The following is a 27,701-nucleotide window of genomic DNA, read 5'->3' as shown; positions in this document are numbered from 1 at the left end:
CCTCCACAATCTCATTTTTCTCCCCTCCATCCTTCCCACTCAGATTGTCTCCAAAGTTCTAAATTTTCCTTCCTCTATTCCACTTTGAGAGCAACCAACACCCATGTTGTTGAAAGGCTTACCAAGTTTGAACAGGGTGTTTTTCCAAATAAAAACTAAGAGGGATTCTGATGTAGTCTAGATAATATTTCTCCACAGACACAGAAAACAAACATCTGGTTACCAAAGAGGAAAAGGGGCAGGGCGGATAAATTAGGAGTTTGGAATCAACAGATACACACAACCATATATATAATAGTAAACAGCAAGGACCCACTGCGGAGCACACGGAACTATAGTCAATATCTCGTAATAGTCCCTAATGGTGAAGAATCTGAAAAAGGATATATATATAAATGAATCACTTGTTGTATACCCATACCTGAAACTAACACAACATTATAAACCAACTATACTTCAAAAAAAAAAAAAAGATAATATTTCTCTACCTGGCTGGCTATATATTTCATCAAATTTTGCAACTACTCTTGGACATATCACTGAACACAGTAAAACTCAGTTCATCAAAGACAACACTAACACTGTGTCATAGGTTGCTAATGTACGCAAAGCACTTAGCATTTAGAACACAGTAATAAAAACTTAATGTTAGCCATTATCATTTTTATCATTATAACATTCATTTTATCTCTTCTGTAGCAACATTCACTACCGCGGTAATATCTTCCAGTCTCATGCCTTTATTAAACACCACCTACACGCTGAAAAATCCTGGATTTCTCTCTAGCCTTGACCAATGTTTCCGAACTCAGCTCATATCAAACTATTTGACACCTCCACTGGCTACCTAACAGGCATATCAAACTTGACGTAATCATGTCTGAACTTGCGCTTTTCCCCCACAAACCTCCTCTCACCGTCTTCTTATCTCAGTAACTGGCAATTTCATTTCTCCTTTGGCTCGGGCCAGAAACCTCGCCCCATTCCAAATGATTCCAAAATCACTTTTTCTTTTTTTCTTACACCTTAAGTTCAATCCATTCAGATATCTTGTCAGCTCTGTTCAAAAATATCCACAATCCAACACTGCCCTGCCCCCTCGCTGGTCCAATCACCAGCGCCTCTTGACAAGATCATGGCAAGAGCCTCCTAACTCATCTCATTGTTTCCACCCCATGTTCCGTCAGTCTGTTCTCATCACAAAGCGACTCAGCTCGTGCCTTGCCTTGGCTCAGTTCCCAGTGGTTTTCCATCTCCCTCGTAGTAAAGCTGAGGCCTTCAAGATGGTCTTCCAGGCCCTGTAACGTCTGACCTCCTCCAGTGCGATTATCTTTCACCTCATCTCTTACTACACTTCTGACTCTCCCCACAGCTGCCGCGAGCTGCTTCTCAAAGGCGTCAACACTCCTTCACCTGTCTCAGGACCTTTTCCCTTGTGGTTCCTTCTATCTGCAACACTTTTTCCCAGAGAATGTCATGGGTCTCAATCCTTTTTTCAGGCCTCTGCATAAATCCACCGCATATAAACAGTAATCTCCATCTTCACTTTAATATCTCCCTTATTCTTCTTCATAGCACTTACCACCATGTGCAATATTATGTTGTTAAGTCACTTTAGTTGTGTCCAGGCTTGCCAGGCTCCTCTGTCTCTGGGATTCTCCAGGTAAGAATACTGGAGAGGGTTGCCATTTCCTCCTCCAGGGCATTTTACTGACCCAGGGATCAAACCCACATCTCTTATGTCTCCTGCATTGGCAGGTGGGCCCTTTACCGCTAGCATCACCTGGGAAGCCCTCTGAAACCACAGAACTATCTACAAAAGCAGGCTCCTGCTCAGGACACTCTGGGCTGCAGAAGTAGGCACACACCCAGGCACGCCAGCTCTGTGCAAGGCTCCAAGGTCACACGTGTGCGGGTGCACGATCCCCGCTCCCTGGGGGACCAACTTGACCGGCTCTCATGGGCAGACCTGAGAACACTGCCAGAGGGGGGTCTCCTGGGAGAGGACATGCATCCTGACCAAGCAGACCCAAGTTCAAGGCTTCCTGGCCTAGAGCTATAGGCCTGGGCTCCCAGAGCCGCATCCCCAGAGCTGGGGGTCCCTCTGAGGGGCCCCACCTGGCACATCCCCCTGACACCTCCCTTACATATGCGCATTATTCTCATGATGCTAGAATGAAAGAACGAGGAGGGCAGAGACTGCCTATTTTTTGTTGGATGTGTAATCCCTAAGACGACGTCCAACATGTACCAGGTATTCAGTAAATAATTGTGGAATGACAGATGAATTTAATCAAAATTAAGAAAGGCGGGGATTTCAAGCAGTTCACCAATACCTAATATGAACAGAAGCCAAGATGAAGACTGAAAAAAGTTCACTGCATTTGTCAACTAGCGAATGACTGGATAGAGGCCTCTAGTATTGGGGAAAGAGACACTGAGAACTCTTCTGAAAATGGACAGTGGTGATGACTGTACAACACTGTGAATTTACAGAGAGTAATTCATTTCGACGTGGTCTGTTCAATGTGGTGTAAAGTAAAATTTACCATATTTTTTACAATGTTTTCATGTATCAGTTCATTCCATTCAAGGATTATTCTGCCAACAACTAATGACAACTGGATGCCATCAATTCTAATTATTAAAGTGCTTTTCCTCGGTTATCTCTATGGGTAATGTCTCACGTCAGGTAACCTGGAAAACAGACCGAGCAGATCTGCAGGCAGGGAGTTTGTTAGGAGCGACATCTGTGAGGCACTGAAGGAAGCAGGTCTGGACACAGAGACAAGCTAAACTGCACTGAAGCTACAACACAGGCCTCAACGGAGGGCCTCCGGAGCTGGAGTGGTCCTGGAGGCTTTTCCCAAACTGAGGCAAGGGGCTGGGCCTTTTTACCTTACATCATCAGATCAGTGGGCGCCAGTCACCTAGGGGAGGGAGGGGAACTCTGCATAAGGCAGCTCCTTTCAGCTGTGGGCTCTTCTTGGAGAGAGACTTGGCTATGAGTGGTCGTCAGTGACACTCCCAACAGCTGGATAAATGAGCAGCCTGATCCTAAGAGGGCCAACCTGGACAGTACACCCTAGTGTCCACTACAATTAACATAGACAATAAAGCAGCTAGTCTCTTACCTTTTAAAAAATATTTTTCCCCTTTTTATTAGTAAAAAAGATTTTATACCTGAGAATAATGTGATACAAAATACATTTGAAGACAGTTTTATATATTAAGCCTCACATAAGAAGCCAATACAGAGTCCAGAAATGCCATTTTTGCTTTTTATTAGTTGATTACTCCCTTTCTGACAAACTTGGTCCCCAAAATGCCAGTTTTGAGTCACAGATGTACAAATGTCCAGGCATGCATGTGTGTGCCATGTCTAGTCACTCAGTCGTGTCCGACTCTTTGTGATCCCATGGACTGTAGCCTGCCAGACTTGTCTGTCCATGGGGATTCTCCAGGCAAGAATACTGGAGTGGGTAGCCTATCCCTTCTCCAGGGGATCTTCCCAACCCACTGATCAAACCCAGGTCTCCCACACTGCAATTGGATTCTTTACTGTCTGAGCCACCAGTAAAGCCCAAGAATACTGGAGTGGGCAGCCTATCCCTTCTCCAGGGGATCTTCCCGATCCAGGAATCGAACCAGGGTCTCCTGCATTGCAAGCAGATTCTTTACCATCTGAGCTACTAAGGAAGCCCATAAACACCCAGGCATGGCACTACAGATCTAAAGAACTCAGATTTGATGATAATTGAGTCTTTACTCAAAACCTTAAGACCATATTCAGTCTAAAAGAAATTTCCCTAAAAAGAATCAAAAGCTGATTACAGGAGCCCTAACTGGAGATTAAATGAGTAATTCCTCTCTCTTTGCAGACTTCAGTCTTGTAAAGCTTGCTTTGTACATTAATGTCAACAATTACCTCACAAACCTTCGACATGATGGTAGCTGAACCATGGTCCAATGTATATACAATGCTTGGTGGACATGGCTTTACAGACCGCGTGTCAGTCCCCTAAGGGTCAGAGGTCCCAGATTAGAAACCAGTGCTTTGAAGCGTCCAGTGCTCCTCCACATCCGGCCACAAGCTACACACCATTCTCACCCAAACTGCCCTGCAGTTAACTACCACATCACATCTTCAGCATCTGCTATCCTAGTCTCTCACTCTCCTTCTCCTCTGAGCTACAGTTTAAGCTGAGCAAAGCTTTCAATTGTCCACACATCTATGGCTACAACTCCTGATCGATTTAGCTTTCCCAAAGACAGGAACTGGGTGTTTCCCCTTTTAATATTCCCTATGAAAATCCCTTAGAAAGCACTTAATAAAAGTGCACAAATTATGGAATTATTGATAAACAATTATAGGATGACAGAAGTATGTCTTTAATGTTTCAATATTTAGGAACATATACAAAACATTGAACAAGTCAGTTTTGACTACCGTTATCAAAACTATAATATAGTGTGCAACAAAATACATTATTATAATTAAAATAATTCTATTTGTTTTCCAAAAGTACATTTACTTACTAGATTAACTTTTTAAAGGGGGAAACAAAATAATGTCATAAAGTAATATTTCATTATATAGCAATAGTTTGATTGGTTATATTTTGAAAAAAGAATGATACATTTTCTCTTATTCTTTCAAGAAAAGGATCTGTAAGATTTAAATGATCTCCAGGAAAATGTTTCCACTGTTTCAGCTGTGACATGGAGAGAGGTTTCAGGGAGTCAGACTTCTGGTGATGTGGACCAAGCTGACAACTTCTAGACACAGGGAATTTTTCCAATGAATCACCTGAAAAAAGTAAAATAAGAAAATCCTGAGGCCAATCAATATTCTATTATACACAATACCTTTTAATTATATAATGAGTTTGTGTGATTTATATATTTGACTACCATAGTTCATGTTAAGATGAGCAAATTCAATTGATTCATTCCTTCTACAAATATTTATAAACTGTTTATTATGTGCTAATTTGAGCAAAGAGAGCCAAAGTGGTCAACAAAAATAGACATGGCCTCTGACTTAAAGGACTTTATGATCTAACAAGAGAACTACACATTAAACAAATAATCATCCAGAGAGACAGATGTATTATAGGTCCACAATTTCTTATCTAAAAGCCTGTGGGGCCAGATAGGTTTCCAAATTTAGAATATAATTGTAACAACGTGGGATAACACTTCAAATCAAATTCATTAATCAGCTACAGCAAGAACAGTTGTACAAAAGAGATTAAAGACCATCGATGAATTCACATAAATTTAGCTAAGGTTTCTGCCACCAAATAAGACTGAAGCAAATTTATGAAAGTGAAGTGAGGGAAGTTGCTTAGTTGTGTCCAACTCTGCAACCCCTATATAGTCCATGGAATTCTCCAGGCCAGAATACTGGAGTGGGATCTTCTCCAGTATTCTCCAGGGGATCTTCCCAGCCCAGGGATCGAACCCAGGTCTCCCGCATTGCAGATGGATTCTTTACCAGCTGAGACATAAGGGAAGAAGGTGCGGGAGGGGCGGGGGGAGGGTGGCCCACAACTTTTGGTCTTTCAAGCTTTCTAGATTTCAAAACTGGAAATAAGGAACTATGGAGCCACATTACAAATAGAGCCAAGGGTATGAAGCTAAGACAGAGAGGGCTATGAGCATGTGTAACAGGAAAAGCTGACCTGTGTTACTGAGATCTGAAGGATGACAGAGTGGCCACAACGGCAAAGCAGGAAGGCCCTGAGCTCACCTTCTCCTGTGAGCACACCAGAAGTACTACTATGCAATTGTTACAAATTGCAGCTTTTTATGAGAGGGATGTGAAGACTGACAGGAGAGATTTTCCACAATTAAAGACAGAAGAAACTACAAGAAGATGGGTAGGAGAGGCAGAGATGCAGTCAGGACCCACCCCCTGGGTAGGTGACCCACAAAGGGGAGGATAGTCACAATTGCAGAGGTTCTCCCCAAGGAGTAAGGGGCCTGAGGCCCACATCAAGCTCTCCAGCCTGGGGGTCCTGCACAGGGAAGATGAGCCCCCAAAACATCTGGCTTTGAAGACCAGAGGGGATTACATATGGGGAAGCCAGAGGACTATAGGAAATAAGAGACTCCACACTCAAAAGGCTCATGCAAATCTCACATGCTAAAAGTCCCAGGGCAGAGGCAATGATTTGAAAAGAATGAAAAGAACCGGTGTCAGATCCACTTGCTGATCTTGGAAAGCCTCCTGGAGAAGCAGGAGCTAACTGTAATTCCCCTGGGAACAGTCATTCTGGGGAGCTCATTCTTCCCACAAGGGCATTGATGCTGGCGAGCACCATTTTGAAGTTCTCCCTCCAACCTAGCAGAACCAGGGGCCTACCAGCCCACCAGCAAGCCAACACCAGTCCCAGAAACCATAGGCCGAGCGGCTAGACAAACAGGAACCCAGCCCCACCCACCAGTAGGCCACACTCCCTCTATGACCATCTGGGGCACACAGCCGGCAGAACCAGGACGTGGCACTGCCAGTGAACGGGCTGGAGCCACCGTATGCGGCGAGTCTGGCAGCCAGCCAGGCCAGGGACCGGCTGCAACTCCCAGGGCACCCACTCTGTCTGCCTGCCACAACAGAAGGAGCCACGCAGCCACGGTATGAGGCAAGTCTGGCAGCCAGCCAGGCCAGGGACCGGCTGCAACTCCCAGGGTACCCACTGGCTGCCTGCCACAACAGAAGGAGCCACACAGCCCCCAGAGGGGGCGCCCGAGATACAGCTACAGTGACCGAGGGGAGTGCGCTGCGGGGCCCCACTGCATGACTCCTACACAAGGCCACTTCTCCAAGATCAGGAAAAACCCAACCTATTTAATACACAAAAGTAAACACAGAGGCAAAGTGAGGAGACAGAAGAATATGTTCCAAACAAAGAAATAAAATGAAACCCCAGAAGAAGTACTGAGAGAAGAAGAGATAAGCAATCTACCCAATAAAGAGTTCAAGGTAATAATCATAAAGATGCTCAACAAACTCAGGAGATGAATGCTGAGAAGTTTAACAAGAGCTAGAAAACAGACAGAAGAACCAAACAGAGCAGAAGATACAAAAGCTGAGGCTGCTTTGACAGTAGAATAATACCTCAAAAGTACTAACCAAAAAAAAACCCAAACCCTTAAAAAACCCTATCAACTAGAACTGTACACTTAGCAAAGAATTTAAGAAAGAGAAAAAACACTTTGAAAAAATATTGAGAGACCCTAACCACTAATAAATAGACCCTTGTTGGGGGAAAAAACAAAAAATGAAAAGACAGTAGAAATGAATCAAAATATATCAGTAATTATAATTAATGTAAATAGACTGAATGCTCTAGTTGAAAGAAAACATCAGACTGGATAAAAAAGAAAATCCAGGCTCATGCTATTTAAATGAGAGTTACCGAAAATGATACAGAAAGATTTAATGTAAAAGAATGGGAAAAGATGTATCAGATAAATACTAACAATGAGAAAGTCAGTGTAATATATTAACAGAAGACAAAATGAAAGCAAAAGACATTAGGGAAAAAGCAATCCCTACATAATAAAAATATAAATAATAAATAATAATGAAAACATTTCACAAACAACATATAAAATATATAAAGCAAACATTGACAGAACAATGAGAAACAGACAAATTCACTGTCATACTGTAAGATTTTAATGTATTTCTTAATAACAGACACATCTAACAAAGAATTAGGTTATTAACGGAAAAATGGGCAAATGTTATAAACAGGTCGTTCACATAAAGAAAATACAGCTCTTAACCATAGAAAAACATTCTCAACTTCACTCATAACAAAAGAAAATTAAATTAAATTAAAACTAGACAAAAAAACCATTTTTTACTCTCAGACTGGCAAAAACCCAAACATTTGATAATCCTAAATTAGGAAAGCTGTGGGGAGATAGTATACTGTTGGTGGGGTATAAATGATACAACCTCCACTTCAGTGGAGGGCACCTTAGCGGGACCTGTCTAAATTACAAATGCACATATTGTCTGACAAAGCAACACTGATAATTAACCTTACAAGATATTTGAACATACGGAAGAAGATGTATGAATGAAGATGCATACTGACTGAAAAGAACCTAATTACACGGCTGTGAGGTTAGATGAATAAATATGATCTATTCATTCAATGGAGGATTATACACTGAGGGGAAAAAAAGAATGAGGAAACTCTTTCTGTAATGATATAGTATTAAGTGAAAAAGGTACAGAAGGTACAGAATCCTACATATACTACACTATCCCTTATGGGGGGTGGGAGGAACTGGGCAATAATATTTATTCAGAGTTCCTTGCATATGCATAAAAATACATCTAGGATACACAAGAAACTAGTAACAGTGGTTTCTTATAGGGTAGCAGGACTAGAAATTAGACAGATGAGGGCATTACAGAAGGAAGTGTTTCCACCATATATATTTTATACTTTCAAATAGCTTTCACATGTAAACACTGCCAATTTTCCAGTTAAATTAGTAAATTTTTAAATCTTTAAAATAAGAAAAAAATAATTTGGTAACAGAAACTTTGACTAATATGGCAGAACTCTAAACTAAGTAATTAAGAGAATACAAATGATTTTCATGCACAAGAGAAACATTTATTAACTGAACACACCAGGCCATACACCAAGTCTCTACAGTTGCCAAAGAATCAATATCATGTAGACCATACTTGGGACTACAGTGCAGTAGCCAGAATTCAATGACAAAAACTAAAATACACTTTAAAACATACTTTTAAATACCTCATGAGCCAAAGAAGAAATCATAATGGAAAATAAAAAATATTTAGAACTGAAAAATAAAAAGATGGCATATCAAAATCATGAGATTCAGCTAGTAGAAAATTTACAGCCTTAATACCCATTTTAGAAAAGAAGACTGAAAGTCATTAAGCTAAGGATTTAACTTTAGAAAATAAGGGAAAAAATTAGATAAATACAGGGCAAAAGAAAAGAAATAACTAGAGTAGAAATCACTAAAATGGAAAAAACATACAATAGAGGAGATTAATGTTGACTATATAAAGTATAAATTATTTCATGCTAGTCTTGCACAGTTTCACTTCTTAAACTCATCTCAATACAATTATCAAGTGACTTCCAACTTCCAGACATTGCTTGCTCAAGTACTACTTCCAGTCGAGTTCCTATCTGAATAGTGTTCATTCTGGACGGTTGACACTCTCAGCCTCATTTAAGCAGCACAAGCAGAGTGTGAAGTGCTGAGAACTATGGCGGCTCGTGCGTACTGTCCAGAAAGTCTGACCTCATCAGGAGTGAGTGGTACACAAAAATAAACAGCAGGATTAGCCTGTCGTGTTTGTGTGTGTGTGTGAAATAGAAATAAGGATTAAAAACATTTCTCTAATTCTTAAATCATTATCATCAGGATTTGAATGATTTTTACTAAATAAGTCAAATTTTCCACAATTGATTCTGAATAGGCTAAATTGAGAGAACTAACAGGGTTCTAATTTAAATTTTTGCTCCTAGAGTAATGGAAATAAAAATAAAAATAAACTAAAGGAACTAATTAAAAGCAAAAGGAAACTATAAACAAAATGACAACCCTCAGAATGTTAAAAAATAATTGCAAACAAAGCAACTGACAAAGGATTAATCTCCAAAACATACATACAAGCAGTTCAAGCAGCTCAGTATCAGAAAACAAACAATCCAATCAAAAAAATGGGTGGAAGACCTAAACAAACATTTCTCCAAAGACAAACACATGAAAAGATACTCAACATTGCTGATTATTAGGGAAATGCAAATCAAAACTACAATGAGGTATCACCTCACACTGGTCAGAATGGCCATCATCAAAAAAATCTACCGACAATAAATGCTGGAGAGGATGTGGAGAAAAGGGAGTCCTCTTGCACTGTTGGTGGGAAAGCAAATTGATATACCCACTATTCCTTTAAAAACTAGGAATTCAACTACCATATGACCCAGCAATCCCACTACTGGGCATAAACCTTGAGAAAACCATAATTCAAAAAGACACATGTACCCCAATGTTCATGGTAGCACTATTTACAAGAGCCGGGACATGGAGGCCACCTAGATGTCCCCTGACATAAAAGAAGTTGTGGCACATATATATAATGGAATGTTACTCAGCCATAAAGAGGAAGAAATCTGAGTCAGTTGAAGTGAGATGGATGAAACTGAAGCTTGTTATACAGGGTGAAGTTAAGTTAAAAAGAGAAAAATATCGGATATTAATGCATACACATGGAATCTAGGAAAACGGTACTGACGAACCTATGTGCAGGACAGGAGCAGAGACACAGACATAGAGAACAGACGTGGACACAGCTGGGGAAGGAGGCGTGGGTATGAACTGCGAGAGCAGCACTGACAGATAAACACTCCATGGTGGAACAGCTAAGCAGGAAGCAGCTGGACCGCACAGGCATCTCAGCTGGGTGCTCTGGGATGACCTGGGGGTGGGGTGGGGAGCGGATAAGAGGGCAGCCCAGGAGGGAGGGGGTATATGCATCCTTATAGCTGAGTCATACAGCAGAAACCAACACAACACTGGAAAAAGCAATTATCCTCCAATTTAAAAAAAAAGGGGGGGGCCAAAAAAATTTTTTTTTCTCAAATACCCATGTCACAGCTGCCCTAGGACCCGAAGAAAAAATAAAATTAACATATGCAAGTGGTCAATATTTTAGTCATTCTGTTTTTAACTGCTAAAGAGAGACCAATTAACTTCATCATCATAACAGAATTAAAATACAACTAACCTGTATGATTTTCTCCTGTACATTCACAGTCAAGCAGGTCATGAGTAACGCAATGTGAACTTTCATGCAATGTGAACAAATTTTTAAGTTCTTCCACTGAAAACTGAATATGATCAGATGTCTTGGATAGGTCTACAACTGCCCCAGAAAGACCTTGTTTACTGATCTGTCTTTGATAGATCTTTTCCTCTATTGTACCTGAAGAGAAAACATTCATTAGATTTCCTTCAGATCTTTACATCTGTCATTTTGGTAGTAGATACGTTTATTACTATACTAGCTAACAAATAGCCACCAATATTCCTGGTACTGAAGTTTAACACACAAAACACCTTTATTTACTCAAAGAGAATACATCTTTTTTCATACTGGAGGGTTACTACCTGTGGTTAGGAGTCTGTAAATATGTACAGGGTGCTTCTGACCATCTCTCCACACTCTAGACATTGCCTGTAGAAAATAAATGAGAACTCTGAGAGTACAATAGAAACTAATAACCTTCTCCACACAAGCAACTTGTATTCATAAGTTTAAGACTAGGAATTCTAGATTTCACTTACAGCTTCAAAAAACAAAGCCCAGGCATACCTAAGCATTCTCCACTTCAATTTTTTTTTCCCCGAGTTAAAGAAAGGGATGAATAAACACTTGCTATGGTACTGTAAAATAACTACAGGGTGCCAGGCAACAGTGAGAGAGTCTATCTGCATCAAAAAAAAAAAAAAAAAAAATGGGATAGCAAGTTTAGGAAGTAAGAATGCAAAGAACCAAGTATAGCATGGGCATGGAGGGTTTATTCTCGGTCCAAAAGGCTAATGATTCAACTCTAAGGAACCCTAGGATACCTGCAATCAGCTCAGGCTCTAGGCAGATCCCTGAGGTTTTAGGATTTATCAGTAATACTATTTAGTAAAAGATTGATGTTCAAACCCCGAACATTCCAAAGAAAATTCTGGCCTTCAAGCAGCTTCTGAAAACCCCTAGAATATTCTGCCTGATAAAAGCATCTTAGGTTACCTGGGATCTTGGGCCACACCAAGTTGTTTATGTTAACAATGTGATTTAGGGGGGACTTGACCAGTTTGACCTTTGCAAAGGCCAATCACACAGGCATCCGTGCCTACATGATCAACCTCCCAACAAAAAATCTAGACATCAAGGCTTAAGTGAACTTCTCTGGTTGACAAAATTCCATGGGTGTTGTCACTCACTGATGCTAGGAAAATTAAGTGTTGTCCATACAATTCCAGAGGGAATGGAAAACTGGAAGCTTGTACCTGGTCTCTCCTGGACTCTGCCCTATGTACCTTTCACCTGCGTTGATTTTACTCTGCATCCTTTCACTGTAATAAACCCTAACTTGAATGTAACTGCTTTTCTTGATTCTATGAGTCCTTCTAGTGAATCACTGAACCTGAGGGTTGTCTCCCAGTCCCCTAACACAGCTACCAGGTGAGGTGTAAATCTATAGGTAGAAATCTCAAAATCCGTGAAGATGGACTGTACTCTGAAGAAAACCAAACGCTGCTTCTAAAATATTTTCCTATAGAAAGCCCAGAGATAAATCCACGAACCTATGGTCACCTTATCTTCGACAAAGGAGGCAAGGATATACAATGGAAAAAAGACAACCTCTTTAACAGGTGGTGCTGGGAAAACTGGTCAACCACCTGTAAAAGAATGAAACTAGAACACTTTCTAACACCATACACAAAAATAAACTCAAAATGGATTAAAGATCTAAATGTAAGACCAGAAACTATCAAACTCCTAGAGGAGAACATAGGCAAAACACTCTCCGACATAAATCACAGCAGGATCCTCTATGACCCACATCCCAAAATTTCAGAAATAAAAGCAAAAATAAACAAATGGGACCTAATGAAACTTAAAAGCTTTTGCACAACAAAGGAAACTATAAGCAAGGTGAAAAGACAGCCCTCAGATTGGGAGAAAATAATAGCAAATGAAGCAACAGACAAAGGATTAATCTCAAAAATATACAAGCAACTCCTCCAGCTCAACTCCAGAAAAATAAATGACCCAATCAAAAAATGGGCCAAAGAACTCAACAGACACTTCTCCAAGGAAGACATACAGATGGCTAACAAACACATGAAAAGATGCTCAACATCACTCATTATCAGAGAAATGCAAATCAAAACCACAATGAGGTACCATTACACGCCAGTCAGGATGGCTGCTATCCAAAAGTCTACAAGCAATAAATGCTGGAGAGGGTGTGGAGAAAAGGGAACCCTCTTACACTGTTGGTGGGAATGCAAATTAGTACAGCCACTATGGAAAACAGTGTGGAGATTTCTTAAAAAGCTGGAAATAGAACTGCCATATGACCCAGCAATCCCACTTCTGGGCATACACACCAAGGAAACCAGATCTGAAAGAGACACGTGCACCCCAGTGTTCATCGCAGCACTGTTTATAATAGCCAGGACATGGAAGCAACCCAGATGCCCATCAGCAGACGAATGGATGAGGAAGCTGTGGTACATATACACCATGGAATATTACTCAGCCATTAAAAAGAATTCATTTGAATCAGTTCTAATGAGATGGATGAAACTGGAGCCCATTATACAGAGCGAAGTAAGCCAGAAAGATAAAGACCATTACAGTATACTAACACATATATATGGACTTTAGAAAGATGATAACGATAACCCTATATGCAAAACAGAAAAAGAGACTCAGATGTATAGAACAGACTTGTGGACTCTGGGAGAAGGCGAGGGTGGGATGTTTCAAAAGAATAGCATTGAAACATGTATATTATCTAGGGTGAAACAGATAACCAGCTCAGGTTGGGTACATGAGACAAGTGCTCGGGCCTGGTGCACTGGGAAGACCCAGAGGGATCGGGTGGAGAGGGAGGTGGGAGGGGGGACTGGGATGGGGAATACATGTAAATCCATGGCTAATTCATTTCAGTGTATAACAAAAACTACTGTAATGATGTAAAGTAATTAGCCTCCAACTAATAAAAATAAAAAAATTAAAAAAAAAAAATATATTTTCCTAAGTAAGCTAATTTTGTATCTTCACTATACCTTGTACAAACACCGATCCTGGCACCTGTAACACCTTACTGTCCTCCCCTGATGGTCATGAGCATCCTGAAGACCCAACTAACTACAGAGTCAAGTAGGGCCTGGAGACACACAGGCTTGGGTATGAATCCTGGCTCTGCCTCTTACAAGCTTTGTGACCTGGAACAAGCTTCCATACCTTCATCTGCAAAATAGAGCTTACAACAAGCACACTTGTAGGACTACTGTGAGGATTAAACAGATGTAAAGCATTTAGTAGAATGCTTATTTTTACAAAATAAAGGCTGAATATGCAGCAGTTATTATACTTCATCATCACCCTCATATCTCCACCATAGGCACCGTATCCCCCTTCAGCATTCAATAATGTTTGTTTAATATAGAAACAGTCCTACCTGGATATCAGTAGCTGGATTCCAATCAATGTCATAGAGGATTAAGTGAGATCCTCCAATAAGGTTAAGCCCCACACCACCAGCTTTTGAACTTAACAAAAAAATAAAATCAGAAGAGTATTTACTATTAAAGCCATCAACAATTTTCTGCCTTTGAGAGATTGGGGTCTGTCCATCAAGTCTTGTATAAGCATATCCATGACGCTTGCAGACTTCTTGTAAAATATCCAAGGTTCGTGTATAGTTGGATACCAACACAACTCTGTCAATCAAAAAGAAAGAATTTTCATATAAAACTTAGAAGTAGTATTCGATTTTTTTAATTAGAGAAAAATACTAATATTATCACTGATATTTACAGAATAACCAACAGAACTTTGTGTAATTAAAACATAGATTTTCTTTCAAATTCCAGTTTAAAGTCAATATCTAAGAGGGGATTCCCTGGCGGTCCAGTGGTTAGGACTCTGTGCTTTCACTGCCAAAGGCATGGGTTCAATCCCTGGTTGGGGAGCTGGGATCCCACAAGGCACATGGTGTGGCAAAAAAAAGAAATCTAAGAGACTTTCAGTATAAAGATAATGGAGTAAATGCCGTTCTGCTTCCGTTACCTTTCTTAAGTCACCCTAAGAACAGCAGGAGAATAAGAAACACAAACTCTCTTTGATGAAACAAGCAGAGATTTATATATGAAAACAGAGAGTAGTGGAATGGTGACCTGTTTAGGAGTGAAACCTAAGTTCCCAAAGAGGGAGATACAAGTTCATTCACACAGCCACATCTTGCAAAGGCAGTGCAGAAGGAAGGGGTTTAGCCTGCAGCTATTACAAGAGCAAAAGTAAGTAGAACCCAGGTCCTACTCCCATGAAACAAGTTGACTTCACTTTCTCAACTAGAATACTTACTCTCTGTGGAAAGTAAATCAAAGAAACTTAGACCAGGGAACTCTAGAAGGCAGAGAGATAGCAACAAACCAAAATGCAAGTCTGAGTTTCTCATGTCTCTCACCCTCTAGCAGGCTAGCCCAGTGACAAAAAGGTTCCAGGCACCCCGAGGGAGGGCAAGCCCCCTGTTGTGCCATGTCTGCCAGCATCTCATGGGCCAATCCAAGTCAGGGGGCTGAGCTCAGAGTCAGAATGGGAGATGACCCAAAGTCACACAAAAAGGAACAAGGATGGAGGGAGGGAGAACTTGAGACCATTTTCGTAATTTACCAACATTCCTATAAAAAGACTCTGCCTGTACAACATAGGGACAACACTATTACTATTGTTAGTAGTATAGGAAGAACACTCCAGTACTAATGTTTCAGTCATTTTTTGCCCTTTCAATACTACTGTGTGAATGAATAACATTATCTAAACATAGTTTCTCTGATACAGCTTTACTGGCCTGGAGGAAGTCTGGTTTAGAATATTTTTCCCCAACAAGTTCCTAGAAGACTAGATGGAGATTGACGGGAGCAGTGATTATCTTGGTAAGGAGTCTTGGACAATCCCCTTTCATAGGCTGAGAGCTCCCCCTCCTCCACAAACATAACACTTTCAAATAAGGATAGTATTTTTATGGTTACTTTAGCGTCCCTAAAAGCAGGTGAAATCTGCAGGCAAGACTGCCATGTGAGGTACAGTACAAGGTGTACCCGGCACAAGAGTGTCCAACCAAGATGTATGGGGGTTGGAATTCAGCATGAACTCTGCTCACTAGGTTTCAAGCCATGCATGAATGCAACCAAGAGGGAAGAGGAACTTTTTAAATTTTGAAGTATCTTTTTTAGAAATTCCATATAAGGGCCACCATCCAGACAAGTCAGGAGTTCTAATTCATCTTAATATACACAAAAGCACTGGGAAAGAGTTTAGCCTGTAGACCTAAAACACAGCCACCTGGTTCCAGTTAATGAGAGCACAGTAGACCAAGTACAGACAGTAATACTATCCCTGAAACCAAACACTGCGAGCAACTTATAGCTACATATTTTAAAGGTTTAGGAGATGCTTGTACATAGGCAGTTCAGCTGTGGAAAAACTGACCTCTATACCCAACTGGCCACATAAGAAAAAAAAAAAAAAGGCTACAACTCAACAACAACAACAAAAAACCAACCCAATTAAAAAATGGGCAAAGGATTTTACTTCTTCCAAAGAAAATACACAAATGGTCAACAAGTACATCAAAAGATGCCCAACATCACTAATTACTGTGTATGTATGGGTGCATCTGTGCACTTAGTCGCTCAGTTGTGTCCAACTCTTTACGACCCCATGGACTGGAGCCTGCCAGGTTTCCCTGTACATGGAATTTTCCAGGTAAGAATACTGGAGTGGGTTGCCATTTCCTACTCCAAGAGATCTTCCCGACCCAGGGATCAAACACACGTCTCTTGCATTGGCAGGCAGATTCTTTACCACTGTGCCATTTGGAAAGCCCCCATTAATTACTAAGGAAATGCAAATCAAAACCACAATGAGATATCATCTTACATCCATTAGGACATCAAAAACAAAACAGAAAATAGCAATACTGGTGAGGATGTTGAGAAACTAGAATCTTTGTGCATTCTTGTTGGGAATATAAAATAGTGCAAAAAAAGAGTACAGAGGCTCGTTAAAAAATTTAAAAGAGAATTATTCTATGATCCAACAATTCTATTTCTGGATATGTATCCAAAGGAAGCGAAAGCAGGGTCTCAAAAAGACACTGATTCACTCATGTTCACAGCAACATTATGCACAATAGCCAAAAGGTGGAAGCAACCCATCATCCATAGGCAGATGAATGGGTAAACAAAGTATCATATACATACCATGGAATATTATTCAGCCTTAAAAAGGAAAGAAATTCTGACACATGATAGAACATGAATGAACTTTGAGGACATTACGCTAAGTAGAATAAGCTAGTCATAAAAAGACAAACCACTGTATGATTTCACTTATATAAGGTACCTACAGTAATCAGATTCATGAAGACAGAAATTAGACGGGTGGTAACACACTTCAGTTCAGTTGCTCAGTCGTGTCCGACTCTTTGCGACCCCATAAATCACAGCACGCCAGGCCTCCCTGTCCATCACCAACTCCCGGAGTTTACTCAAACTCATGTCCATCGAGTCGGTGATGCCATCCAACCATCTCATCCTCTGTCGTCCCCCTCTCCTCCTGCCCCCAATCCCTCCCAGCATCAGGGTCTTTTCCAATGAGTCAACTCTTCGCATGAGGTGGCCAAAGGACTGGAGTTTCAGCTTCAGCTTCAGTCCTTCCAATGAACACCCAGGACTGATCTCCTTTAGGATGGACTGGCTGGATCTCCTTGCAGTCCAAGGGACTCTCAAGAGTCTTCTCCAACACCACAGTTCAAAAGCATCAATTCTTCAGTGCTCAGCATTCTTCACAGTCCAACTCTCACATCCATACATGACCACTGGAAAGACCATAGCCTTGACTAGACAGACCTTTGTTGGCAAAGTAATGTCTCTGTTTTTTAATATGATATCTAGGTTGGTCATAATTTTCCTTCCAAGGAGTAAGTGTCTCTTAATTTCATCCATCACCATCTGCAGTGATTTTGGAGCCCAAAAAATAAAGTCTGACACTGTTTCCACTGTTTCCCCATCTATTTGCCATGAAGTGGTTAGACCAGATGCCATGATCTTAGTTTTCTGAATGTTGAGCTTTAAGCCAACTTTTTCACTCTCCTCATTCACTTTTATCAAGAGGTTTTTTAGTTCCTCTTCACTTTCTGCCATTAAGGGTGGTGTCATCTGCATATCTGAGGTTACTGATATTTCTCCCAGCAATGATTCCAGGCTGTGCTTCTTCCAGACCAGCATTTCTCATGATGTACTCTGTATATAAGTTAAATAAGCAGGGTGACAATATACAGCCTTGATGTATTCCTCTTCCTATTTGGAACCAGTCTGTTCCATGTCCAGTTCTAACTGTTGCTTCCTGACCTGCATATAGGTTTCTCAAGAAGCAGGTCAGGTGGTCTGGTATTCCCATCTGTTTCAGAACTTTCCACAGTTTATTGTGGACACACTAGTATATATAAAATATCATCCAATAAAACATTTTAATCAAACTGTATTAAAGAGTTCATAGAAAGTTTCCTTAGTCACTTCAGTATTATGAAAAAAGCAAATGACACCATTAATACTCCAAAGAGGTGAAGCAGACTCCTTGACAATTAAATATAATTACTATTTTGCAAACTTTTCTCTGTATTTTTGCATTCAAAAAGTTTGAATATCTCTTACAAGGATAATTAAGACACAGTTCCTGCACTATAAGTGCTGATAGAGAAGAGAACTACTGATTACAGTGTAACATGAGAAGAGCTCCATCAGAGGCAGGTACGTGATGCTAGGGGAGTACAGATGAGGGGCTGCTAGCTCAGTATGAGGCCAGGGGCTTCCAAGAGGAGAAAGCTTCTGACCTGAGTCTTAAGAGAAAGTCGGCCAGAAGAATGAGAAGTGGGGGTACTTCAGGCATAGGAACCTGCAACAGGTAAGAACAGAGGTGAGAAGCAGAGCAAACTGTAGGTTCTGCAAATAGACTCTGGTGTAACTGGACAACTAGAAAGGGTGGAAGAGTCAAGAGGGGTAAGGCTGGAGAAGGAGGTGCCACCACGTCGTGAAGCGTCTTGGTCAAAGTGCTATGGAGTTTAGAAATTTCTGGACGGCAACTGGGAATCTTTGAATGATTTTTAAGAAAAGGAGTGACGTGTTCACATTTGTATTTTAAAAAATATACGATTTAGGGCATAACGATATGCAATGGGATTGAAAGTCAGAGGAACACAGTTTATATGAGACCACCACAATCCAATTGTAATTACAAGACTCAAAACAAAAATCTTGGTTGTGAACAGCAGTAATTAATACAACAGTGTAATCCAACCAGACCTCAAAAATAAATTTTTTAAAATATTTACAATAAAACTCAAAATAGGTGCTAAAAAAATTCTTGGTACCAGAAAGCAAATGGATTCCTGAGATCAAGAAATAAAATCAATAGACTGTAGTGACTGATGACACTGGGAAAGTACAGGAGAAAAGTGAGTCTAGAATGATGATAGCTTTTTCTTTGCATATGGTACCATTCATCATGCCAAGGAACAGTGAAAAAAAGATTTAGGCTTGCAATGGCAAAGTGATGAAGCTGGTTTGATACATGAGAAGGCTGAGATCCAGACAGATTTAGATTCCATTAAATTGAGGCTTGAACTAGAGATACAGATTTTGAATCAACACTATATGGCTGAAAGCTGAAACTAGGGGAATAGAACTAAGGCAGGAAGGATCTTTAGAGTGAGAAGGAGGCTGAAGAGAATGTCCTCAGGAGTATCAACATTTAAGGACAGAAAAAGGATTCTTAAAGAGATGAAAAATGAGTTAGGGGCTTCCCTGGTCATTCAGTGGTAAAGAATTCATATGCCAAGGTGGGAAGGTGGGAGACACGGGTTCGATCCCTGATGCAGAAAGATCCCATATCCTGTGGAGTAACTAAGCCGGGGCACCACAACTATTGAGCCTTCGCTCTAGAGCCTGGAAGCTGCAACCACTGAGCCCACGTGCCCAGCTACCGAAGCCTGCACGCCCTAGGACCCACAGCCCTAGGTGCCAACCAGAGGAGGCACCGCAACGAGCCGCCCGTGCACGGCAACGAGAGAGGAGCCCCTGCTCGCTGCAACTAGAGAAAGCCCATGCAGCGATGAAGACCCAGCACAGCCAAAAATAAACAAATTTAAAAACAGAAAATTAAAAAAAAAAAAGAAACAAGTTAGGTGTTACATATCAAAAGACATCTCTAGGGTTTTTAAATATAGGTATTTACTTTACATTTAGTTTTTATTAGATAAAAACTTACAGGCACATTGGTAATGGTAAGTTTATAAAAGACTAAGAGCTGACCATGCTCCCAAAGAAAAAACAACTTGTTTTTAATGTTTTCTTTTTTTCAAAAAGAGGCAGTGAGGGAAGGGAGTAAGGACATGGTCTAAGCTGAAATCCATAAGCACATAGAAGCGGTTTATTAAACCGCGCTCTTACTTTTCAGCAGGACGAAGTTCATGGATAACGGCTAAGAGCTTTGACAGCACCTGCAGTTTTCCAGACTCTTCCTCAGTAAACATGATCGGGTTGTAATCAGCAGGGAACACATTCATCAAGCCTTCATAGAGATTTCTTTCTTCACTCTCATCCCAAGTTGAGTTGCTTTCTTTTTCCTGTTCAAAAGGATGATTGTCAACCCTGGTTCAGGTTTTTTAAACGGGGAGGAAAAAATGCTTAAATTATGGGTAAAAAAAAAAAATGAAGTTTAATAGCTACCTGAAAAGCCCACTCTAATTGTTATGTAAATCTTTAAAGGTCACAATTTGGCCATGTTTGATTACAGTGATTACAGAGCAGTTCTAATGATGTCTCCAAAATGCCCGCTCCCTGAACCCCACAAGGGCCAATGTGTGATCGAGGGGGAGGCGGGTAGCAGAGAAATAAATGGGAGGAAAACAGAGGGCAGACAGTGCTGGGAAATCTGTGCGCTCCGAAACCCTGAGGATCCTCATCACTGCTGCCTCGTTTTGTCTCCTCTTCCCTCCTTCTCTCCCTGCCGTTCCTTCTCTCTCCTGATTTGCAGGCTCACACAGCACCTCCCAGGGGATCCTCAAACTCAAGCACAAACTCAATCTTATCCACTTCTTCTACAAGAAGGAATAATTCTGCCAACACATTAACAGAGAAATTTACTGTTAGTTATAATATTTTGGCTTTTTTACAAAAGGTTTTTGTATATTATTCCAAAGAGATTATCACCACCTCCAAAACGCCCCCGCCAAAACTGACATGTGAGCCCAAAACTGGAGATTACATTTGTTAATGACTGCATCACTTTTTTAGATTAAATTTCTGGGATTGGCAGTCTCCTCACTCTCTCCCACATTTAGCAGATTTTTCACTGTTCTTGAAACTTTGTTCAGCCTATGTCCCCTGCCTGGAATGTTCCGTCACTTTTTTTATTTTGCCCAATTATCCCACTCCTATAAACACTTGAGGACCCAATGCAAATTCCACCTGATTATTCACAGACAACTTTTGGGGGGCATTGAGTCTTAAAACTTTATGGTCACACAGTACATTTCAACTTTGAATTTATTTAGTTGTACAACTAACAATATTTTTTTATAATTCCCTAATGCTTTAATGTGTGTTTGAATCTTTCATTAATAATACTAGAAACATCTTAAGGGCAGTAAATCCTGTAGCATAAACTGCTTGACACAAAGTACTAATTTTAACTTGGCTTATTCACAAAACATAGCAATATTTGCATAAAATCACTTGATTAAAAATACTTGGAACCCTAAGATATTTTACATAATTGGGATATATATGAGAGGAGAGACAATTGCTGGCTGCTTTGGGTTAGGTTCCCTACACCAATGCCTACACCTTGGCAGGGTTATCAAAGGATGACAGACCCCGGGTCCAATCTACAGCTTTTCATGTTCAGAAACTTGCATATGCTTAAGCTCCAGGGAAATGAGCCATACTAACCAAATTAAGAGACTAAATCAGACTATAAGTTATATAAATTTATTGACCTATAAATGAGGCCTGCCTATTTAAACCGACTGGTCTATGTATTCTGTCCTATAAACAGTCCATGGGGAAACCAAATTATTAGCACTAAGCTGTCTGGTGAACAATAAACCAAAATACAAGGGAGATGAGTGATCCTAAGGCACAAGAGTTCTCTGCCAGGAGCACATAATCAGAATCACTCGGGGCAGCTTTTTCAAAATCTTCATGACTGGGTCCTACTCTCGGAGAATCTGAATGTACTCTAAAGAGCGTCCCTGAAGACTATAATGTATACTCCTAATTAAGAATCAATTAGCAGATAACACCTTTATGCTGAGACAGCCTGATGCATGGAGATGCATCACAGAGATTTACCAGTTAGACTTCCCAAATCAACTAGAGAGGGCAATCTCTTCTCTGACTCCATGCAACCCAATACTCTCCTTATAAGAAGATACACATATATCATATGTAAGAAGATACACAGAAATACACAACTCGTATAAGTTGTGACTTATTTTTATTGGTTATATCCATGCACATTTCCTGAAGAGAAACCCATCATTTTGATTGAACTTGGGAAAACAATCTAGTTTCAGTTGGAACACATTTATTAAGCCATTGCTTAAAGGTTACTTATATATAAAGGCTCATTTCAGTCATTTTCTTATTGATCCTTACTTGCTATGATGTTAGAGGGACGGTAAATCATGTCCTCTATTTAAAGTTTGTAGTATACTCTGCCTGTTAACAGTTAAGTGGTACATTCTGGGTCATCATAGGTTTTTTCTTTTAAGGAAGAATTCTGGCTTCTTTTTTTGCTGGGCATCATGCCCAAAGAGTTTAATTTTTATCACTGTGTTTAGAATCTGTTCCTTTAAAAGTTGCTTAATAAATTGTTATAATCCTGTCTACTGCAGAGTTATAGAGAGCTGACTTCTCCTGTGATAAACTATGTAAATATAATCCACTGTAGGAATAAACATGGAGAAATGTGACAGAACACTACATCTCCTAAATACATAATTAATGACCTCTGCATAACGTAGCACCCACAGGTTTTCTTTTGATTTGTTTGCAAATTATTTTACTATTTGAATAAAAATAAAAGAAGAAAAATTAAGGGTGAGTTGGGGATAATAGGGTGTTAATAGTTACTGTACAGCTTCCATGACCAGGCATTCTGCTGGTTCTTTCCATCTTCTTTCATCAAATTGCCTCAATAACATTTTCAGGAGGTTATTTATCTCTGTCTTCCAGTTAAGACAAACTAAAGCTCACAGACATAACCTGGCCATGGTTAAACTTGCTTTCAGTTAAATAAGTAGTACAGAAAAAGAAATCCAAGAAGGCAAAGTTGTTATCTGAGGAGCCTTTACAAATATCTGAGAAAAGAAGAGAATTAAAAGGCAAAGGAGAAAGGGAATGACATACCAAACTGAATGCAGAATTCCAGACAATAGCAAGGATAATAAAGCCTTCTCAAGTGAACAATGCAAACAAATAGAGGAAAACAACAGAATGGGAAAGACTAGAGATCTCATCAAGAAAACTGGAGATAGCAAGGAAGCATTTCATGCAAGGATGGGCACAAAAAAGGACAGAAATGGTAAGGATATAACAGAAGCAGAAGAGATTAAAAAGAAGTGGTAAAAATATACAGAAGAACTATACAAAAAAGTCTTATATGACCCGGCAAATCACAATGGTATGGTCCCTCACCTAGAGCCAGACATCCTGGAGTCAAGTGGGCCTTAAGAAGCATCACTATGAACAAAACTAGTGATGGTGATGAAATTCCAGCTGAGCTATTTTAAATCCTAAAAGATCATGCTGTTAAAAAGTGCTGCACTCAATATGTCAGCAAATTTGGAAAACTCAGCAGTGGCCACAAGACTGGAAAGGTCAGTTTTCACTCCAATCCCAAAGAAAGACAATGCCAAAGAACGTTCAAACTATCCTACAATTGTGCTCATTTCACATGCTAACAAAGTTCAGTTCAAAATCCTTCAAGTTAGGATTCAGCCATATGTGAACCAAGAACTTCCAGATGTCCAAGCTGGGCTTAAAAAAGGCAGAGGAACCAGAGATCAAATTGCCAACATCCGTTGGATCGTAGAGAAAGGAAGGAAATTCTGAAAAATATCTATTTCTGCTTCACTGACTGTGGTAAAGCCTTTAACTGCATGGATCACAACAAACTGGAAAATTCTTAAACAGATGGGAATACTAGACTACCTTACCTGTCTCCTGCGAAACCTGTATGCAGGTCAAGAAGAAAGTTAGAACCAGACATGGAACAAAGGACTGGTTCAAAATTGGGAAAGGAGTATGTCAAGGCTGTATACTGCCACTCCGCTTATTTAACTTATATGCAGAGGTGTTGCTGTTGTTCAGTCGCCCAGTCATGTCTGACTCTCTGCAACCCCATGACTGCGGCACTCCACGCCTCTCCATCCCTCACCATCTCCTGACATTTGCCCAAGTTCATGTCCATTGCTTCGGTGATGCCATCCAGCAATCTCATCCTCTGACGACCTCTTCTCCTTCTGCCCTCAATCTTTTCCAGCATCAGGGACTTTTCCAATGAGTTAACTGTTTGCATCAGATGACCAAAATACTGGAGTTTCAGATTCAGAATCAGTCCTTCCAATGTACTTTGCACAATATGCAGAGTACAATCATGCAAAATGCAGGGCTGGATGAATCACAAGCTGGAATCAAGATTGCCACAAGAAATATCAACAACCTCAGATACGCAGATGATACCACTCTCATGGCAGAAACCAAAGAGGAATTAAAGAGCCTCTTGATGAGGGTGAAAGAGGAGAGTGAAAAAGCTAAGAATATTCAAAAAACTAAAATCATGGCATCTGGTCCCATTACTTTATGACAAATAGAAGGGGAAAAAGTGGAAGCAGTGATGATCTTCTTTTCTTAGGCTTCAAAATCATGGCAGACGGTGACTGCAGCCAGGAAATTAGAAGACACTCCTTGGAAGAATAGCTATGACAAACCTAAAGAGCATATTAAAAAACAGACACATCACTTTGCCAACAAAGGTTCATATAGTCTAAGCTATGGTTTTTCCAGTAGTCATGTACAGATGTGAGAGTTGAACCATAAAGAAGACTGAGCACTGAAGAACTGATGTTTTCAAATTGTGGTGCTCGAGAAGACTCTTGAGAGTCCCTTGGACACCAAGGATATCAAACTAGTCAATCCTAAAGGAAATCAATGCTGAATATTCTGTGGAAGGACTGATGCTAAAGCTGAAGCTCCAATACTTTGGCTACCTGATGTGAAGAGACGAGTCAACGGAAAAAACCCTGATGCTGGGAAAGACTGAGGGCAGGAGGAGGTCGGGGCGACAGAGGATGAGATGGTTAGATAGCATCACTGACTCAATGAACAAGAATTTGAGCAAACTTCGGGAGATAGCGAAGGACAGAGAAGCCTGGCGTGCTGCAGTCCATGGGGTTGCAAAGAGTGGGACATGACTTAGAAACTAAACAATGTCAGAGTTGGGACTGATTCTTTGTTCCAAATCCAAAAGAGAAAGTTCTCACTGTAGCCCAAACTGCCTTATGTTCATATTCAAATGGACAGCTCAACTATGCAGCCATTAAAAACCATATTTGTAGAAGGCATCTAATTTGGGGAAATGTCCACAATTTATTTCGTTAAAAAAAATAGATTTTTAAATAATAAGCATAGCATCATTAGAATTAAGTTTCTCTAGAAAAAGACTACACATGTTTATCTTTAAGTTCCTATTTCCTCACCAAAAAATGGAGATGGTAATAATAATACTTCATAAAATTTTGTGAAGTAAAACAATATTAGCCAAGTACTTAGTGTTTTGATACATGGTAAGTGTTTAATAAGCATCAACTAAGATTATTATTACTAATAGCAAATGTGGTTTTCTCTAGCTGAAAAGTTTTACCTCTTTATAACAAATTCCTCAAAGTGGTATTGCCAGGCCACAAGTTACATAAAATTTTAAGGTCTTTGATACACATTGCTAAACTGTCTCCCAGTTGTACCAATTTACATTCTAACCAGTAGATGATTTTTATTTTCTTCTTTGTGATTTTTACAAATTTCCTACAATAATCATGTATTACTTTTATAATGAGGAAAAAATAAATTATTTCTTAATGGTAGATTTTGTATGTGTTAAACCAAACAAACTGACTGGCTTTACTAACATAAAATAGGAAGGGAAGCCAGGACCAAACATTAGGTGAGGCACCAGAGGACATGGGACACAAAATCCAGAAGGCTCTCAAGCCCAGTCCATCCCCCGTTTAGCCCTATGAATAAGGACATGCTCTGAAGAACAAGCAGAAGGCTGGATGAGCTCAGAGAAGAATCTCACTGGAGAGGCTGTAACCTCAGGGATCAGTCTCATCTGCCCTCTTGGGTTCATATGACACAGAACCCTCAGCTCATATTCCTGACACAGTCTCACACACTACTTACCTTTATTGAGCCAAACAAAAGGCAGGGGTGATTGCACAGTTTTTTAAGAGCTCCGATACATATTAGATGAGAAGTATTTTCCAACAATCCTTGAAGACAGAATCTGACGGCCTGAGAATTTAACAGTTTTCTATAAAGTTCAATCTGTAGGGCTCCTGGTCGGCAAAAGACTACATTCTCTATTTTAGGAGGGAGATATTTATTTATGACTTCTTGGGTTCTTCTAAGGATGAAGAGTCCAGTGAGGCAAGTAAGTTCAGCTGCTCTTTGCTCTCCTAACTTCCTTTCTTCCTATGGAAAAACAGCAGACTTAAAAGTGTTTTAGACAAAAAAAAATACATGCAGTTAAAAAGAATATTAAATATTTTATCAAGATCAAACATTTACTAATTGCTTCCCTTCAGATTTATTTTAAACAAGAATTATTTGAAATACAGCTTAGAATAGAAAAACCAACAATCATCTCTTTAAATGTTTAGCATAATCATTTAATTAAGTGAAGCCACAGTCTCCGAATCCTTGCTTGTTTGGCTACCACCACCACTGAGAACCACTGGAAATCAATAATCTACAACTGAATTATCTGAAAGTAATCTTTTATATGAAGATACAATGGTACAACAGTCTTAAAATCATTATCAAAGCACTAAAAAAGCAAATTCTTGGAAGAAAATATTTTTACAATTACTGATCGTAAAACAAAGCCTTTAAGAAATTACTGGCACAAGGAGCTGCTGACTCTTTAAAAATCATTACACATTGTTCATTATATAATAGTACATCTTTAAAGTCAAAATACAATATGAATGAAATATATGTTTAAATTCTCTACATAGAATCTTCTAGTCTTCTACACTAGAATCTTCACAGTATAAGTATATATTTGTTTCTATACAAATCATGGAAAATTTCCCTTATATTTTAAAACTATTTTCAATTTTTTATTACAAAAAAACTGGGTCACAGGTCATAAAATACAGTGATACAAAAATAAAAAAATTAAAGCTAACTTTCATCAACCAGAAATAGCAAACGCTGTCAAAACTTTTTATAAATATTTTCAAAATCATTTTATTTGAATATGCAAATATTAGATGTTTTATTTTTATTTGTTATAAAAAACATGATCTGAAACAATAAAGCTTCATGAAAATTAGAAACCAGTTTGGCTTATCATCATAGTCCCCGGTGTCTGGCACTTAGCATTTGACCCACTTGAGGGATTTCATATGTAAGTGCTGGGGAAGTAAATGAATGTGGTCTTATTTTTAAATAATGTATTATAAACATTTTCCTTTCTATGAAATATATGTATAAATAACTATTTTTATATGGTTCCTGGTTCATGGAAATTGCTCAGT

At 39.7% G+C, this 27,701-nt stretch overlaps 1 protein-coding gene across 2 annotated transcripts in view; it reads right to left on the bottom strand.

Moving 5' to 3' along the window:
* Nucleotides 1-4,368: 4,368 nt before the first annotated feature.
* RAD54B (RAD54 homolog B) overlaps nucleotides 4,369-27,701 on the bottom strand; it is a 109,006-nt gene continuing 85,673 nt past the window's right edge. For both annotated transcript variants that reach the window (XM_020873139.2, XM_070477387.1), the window contains exons 10-15: nucleotides 26,341-26,631; nucleotides 20,323-20,498; nucleotides 14,271-14,532; nucleotides 11,191-11,257; nucleotides 10,808-11,005; nucleotides 4,369-4,810 (exon numbers count right to left, since the gene is read on the bottom strand). In XM_020873139.2, coding sequence (XP_020728798.2) covers nucleotides 4,593-4,810; nucleotides 10,808-11,005; nucleotides 11,191-11,257; nucleotides 14,271-14,532; nucleotides 20,323-20,498; nucleotides 26,341-26,631 — 1,212 coding nt within the window. In that variant the 3' untranslated portion in view covers nucleotides 4,369-4,592. The remainder of the gene's footprint in view (nucleotides 4,811-10,807; nucleotides 11,006-11,190; nucleotides 11,258-14,270; nucleotides 14,533-20,322; nucleotides 20,499-26,340; nucleotides 26,632-27,701) is intronic.

This window comes from Odocoileus virginianus, chromosome 15 (genome assembly GCF_023699985.2).
Source record: "Odocoileus virginianus isolate 20LAN1187 ecotype Illinois chromosome 15, Ovbor_1.2, whole genome shotgun sequence".
Classification (NCBI taxonomy): Eukaryota; Metazoa; Chordata; class Mammalia; order Artiodactyla; family Cervidae; genus Odocoileus; species Odocoileus virginianus.
Note: the sequence above shows the minus strand (reverse complement) of the source record. Positions and strands in the feature narration are given on the sequence as shown.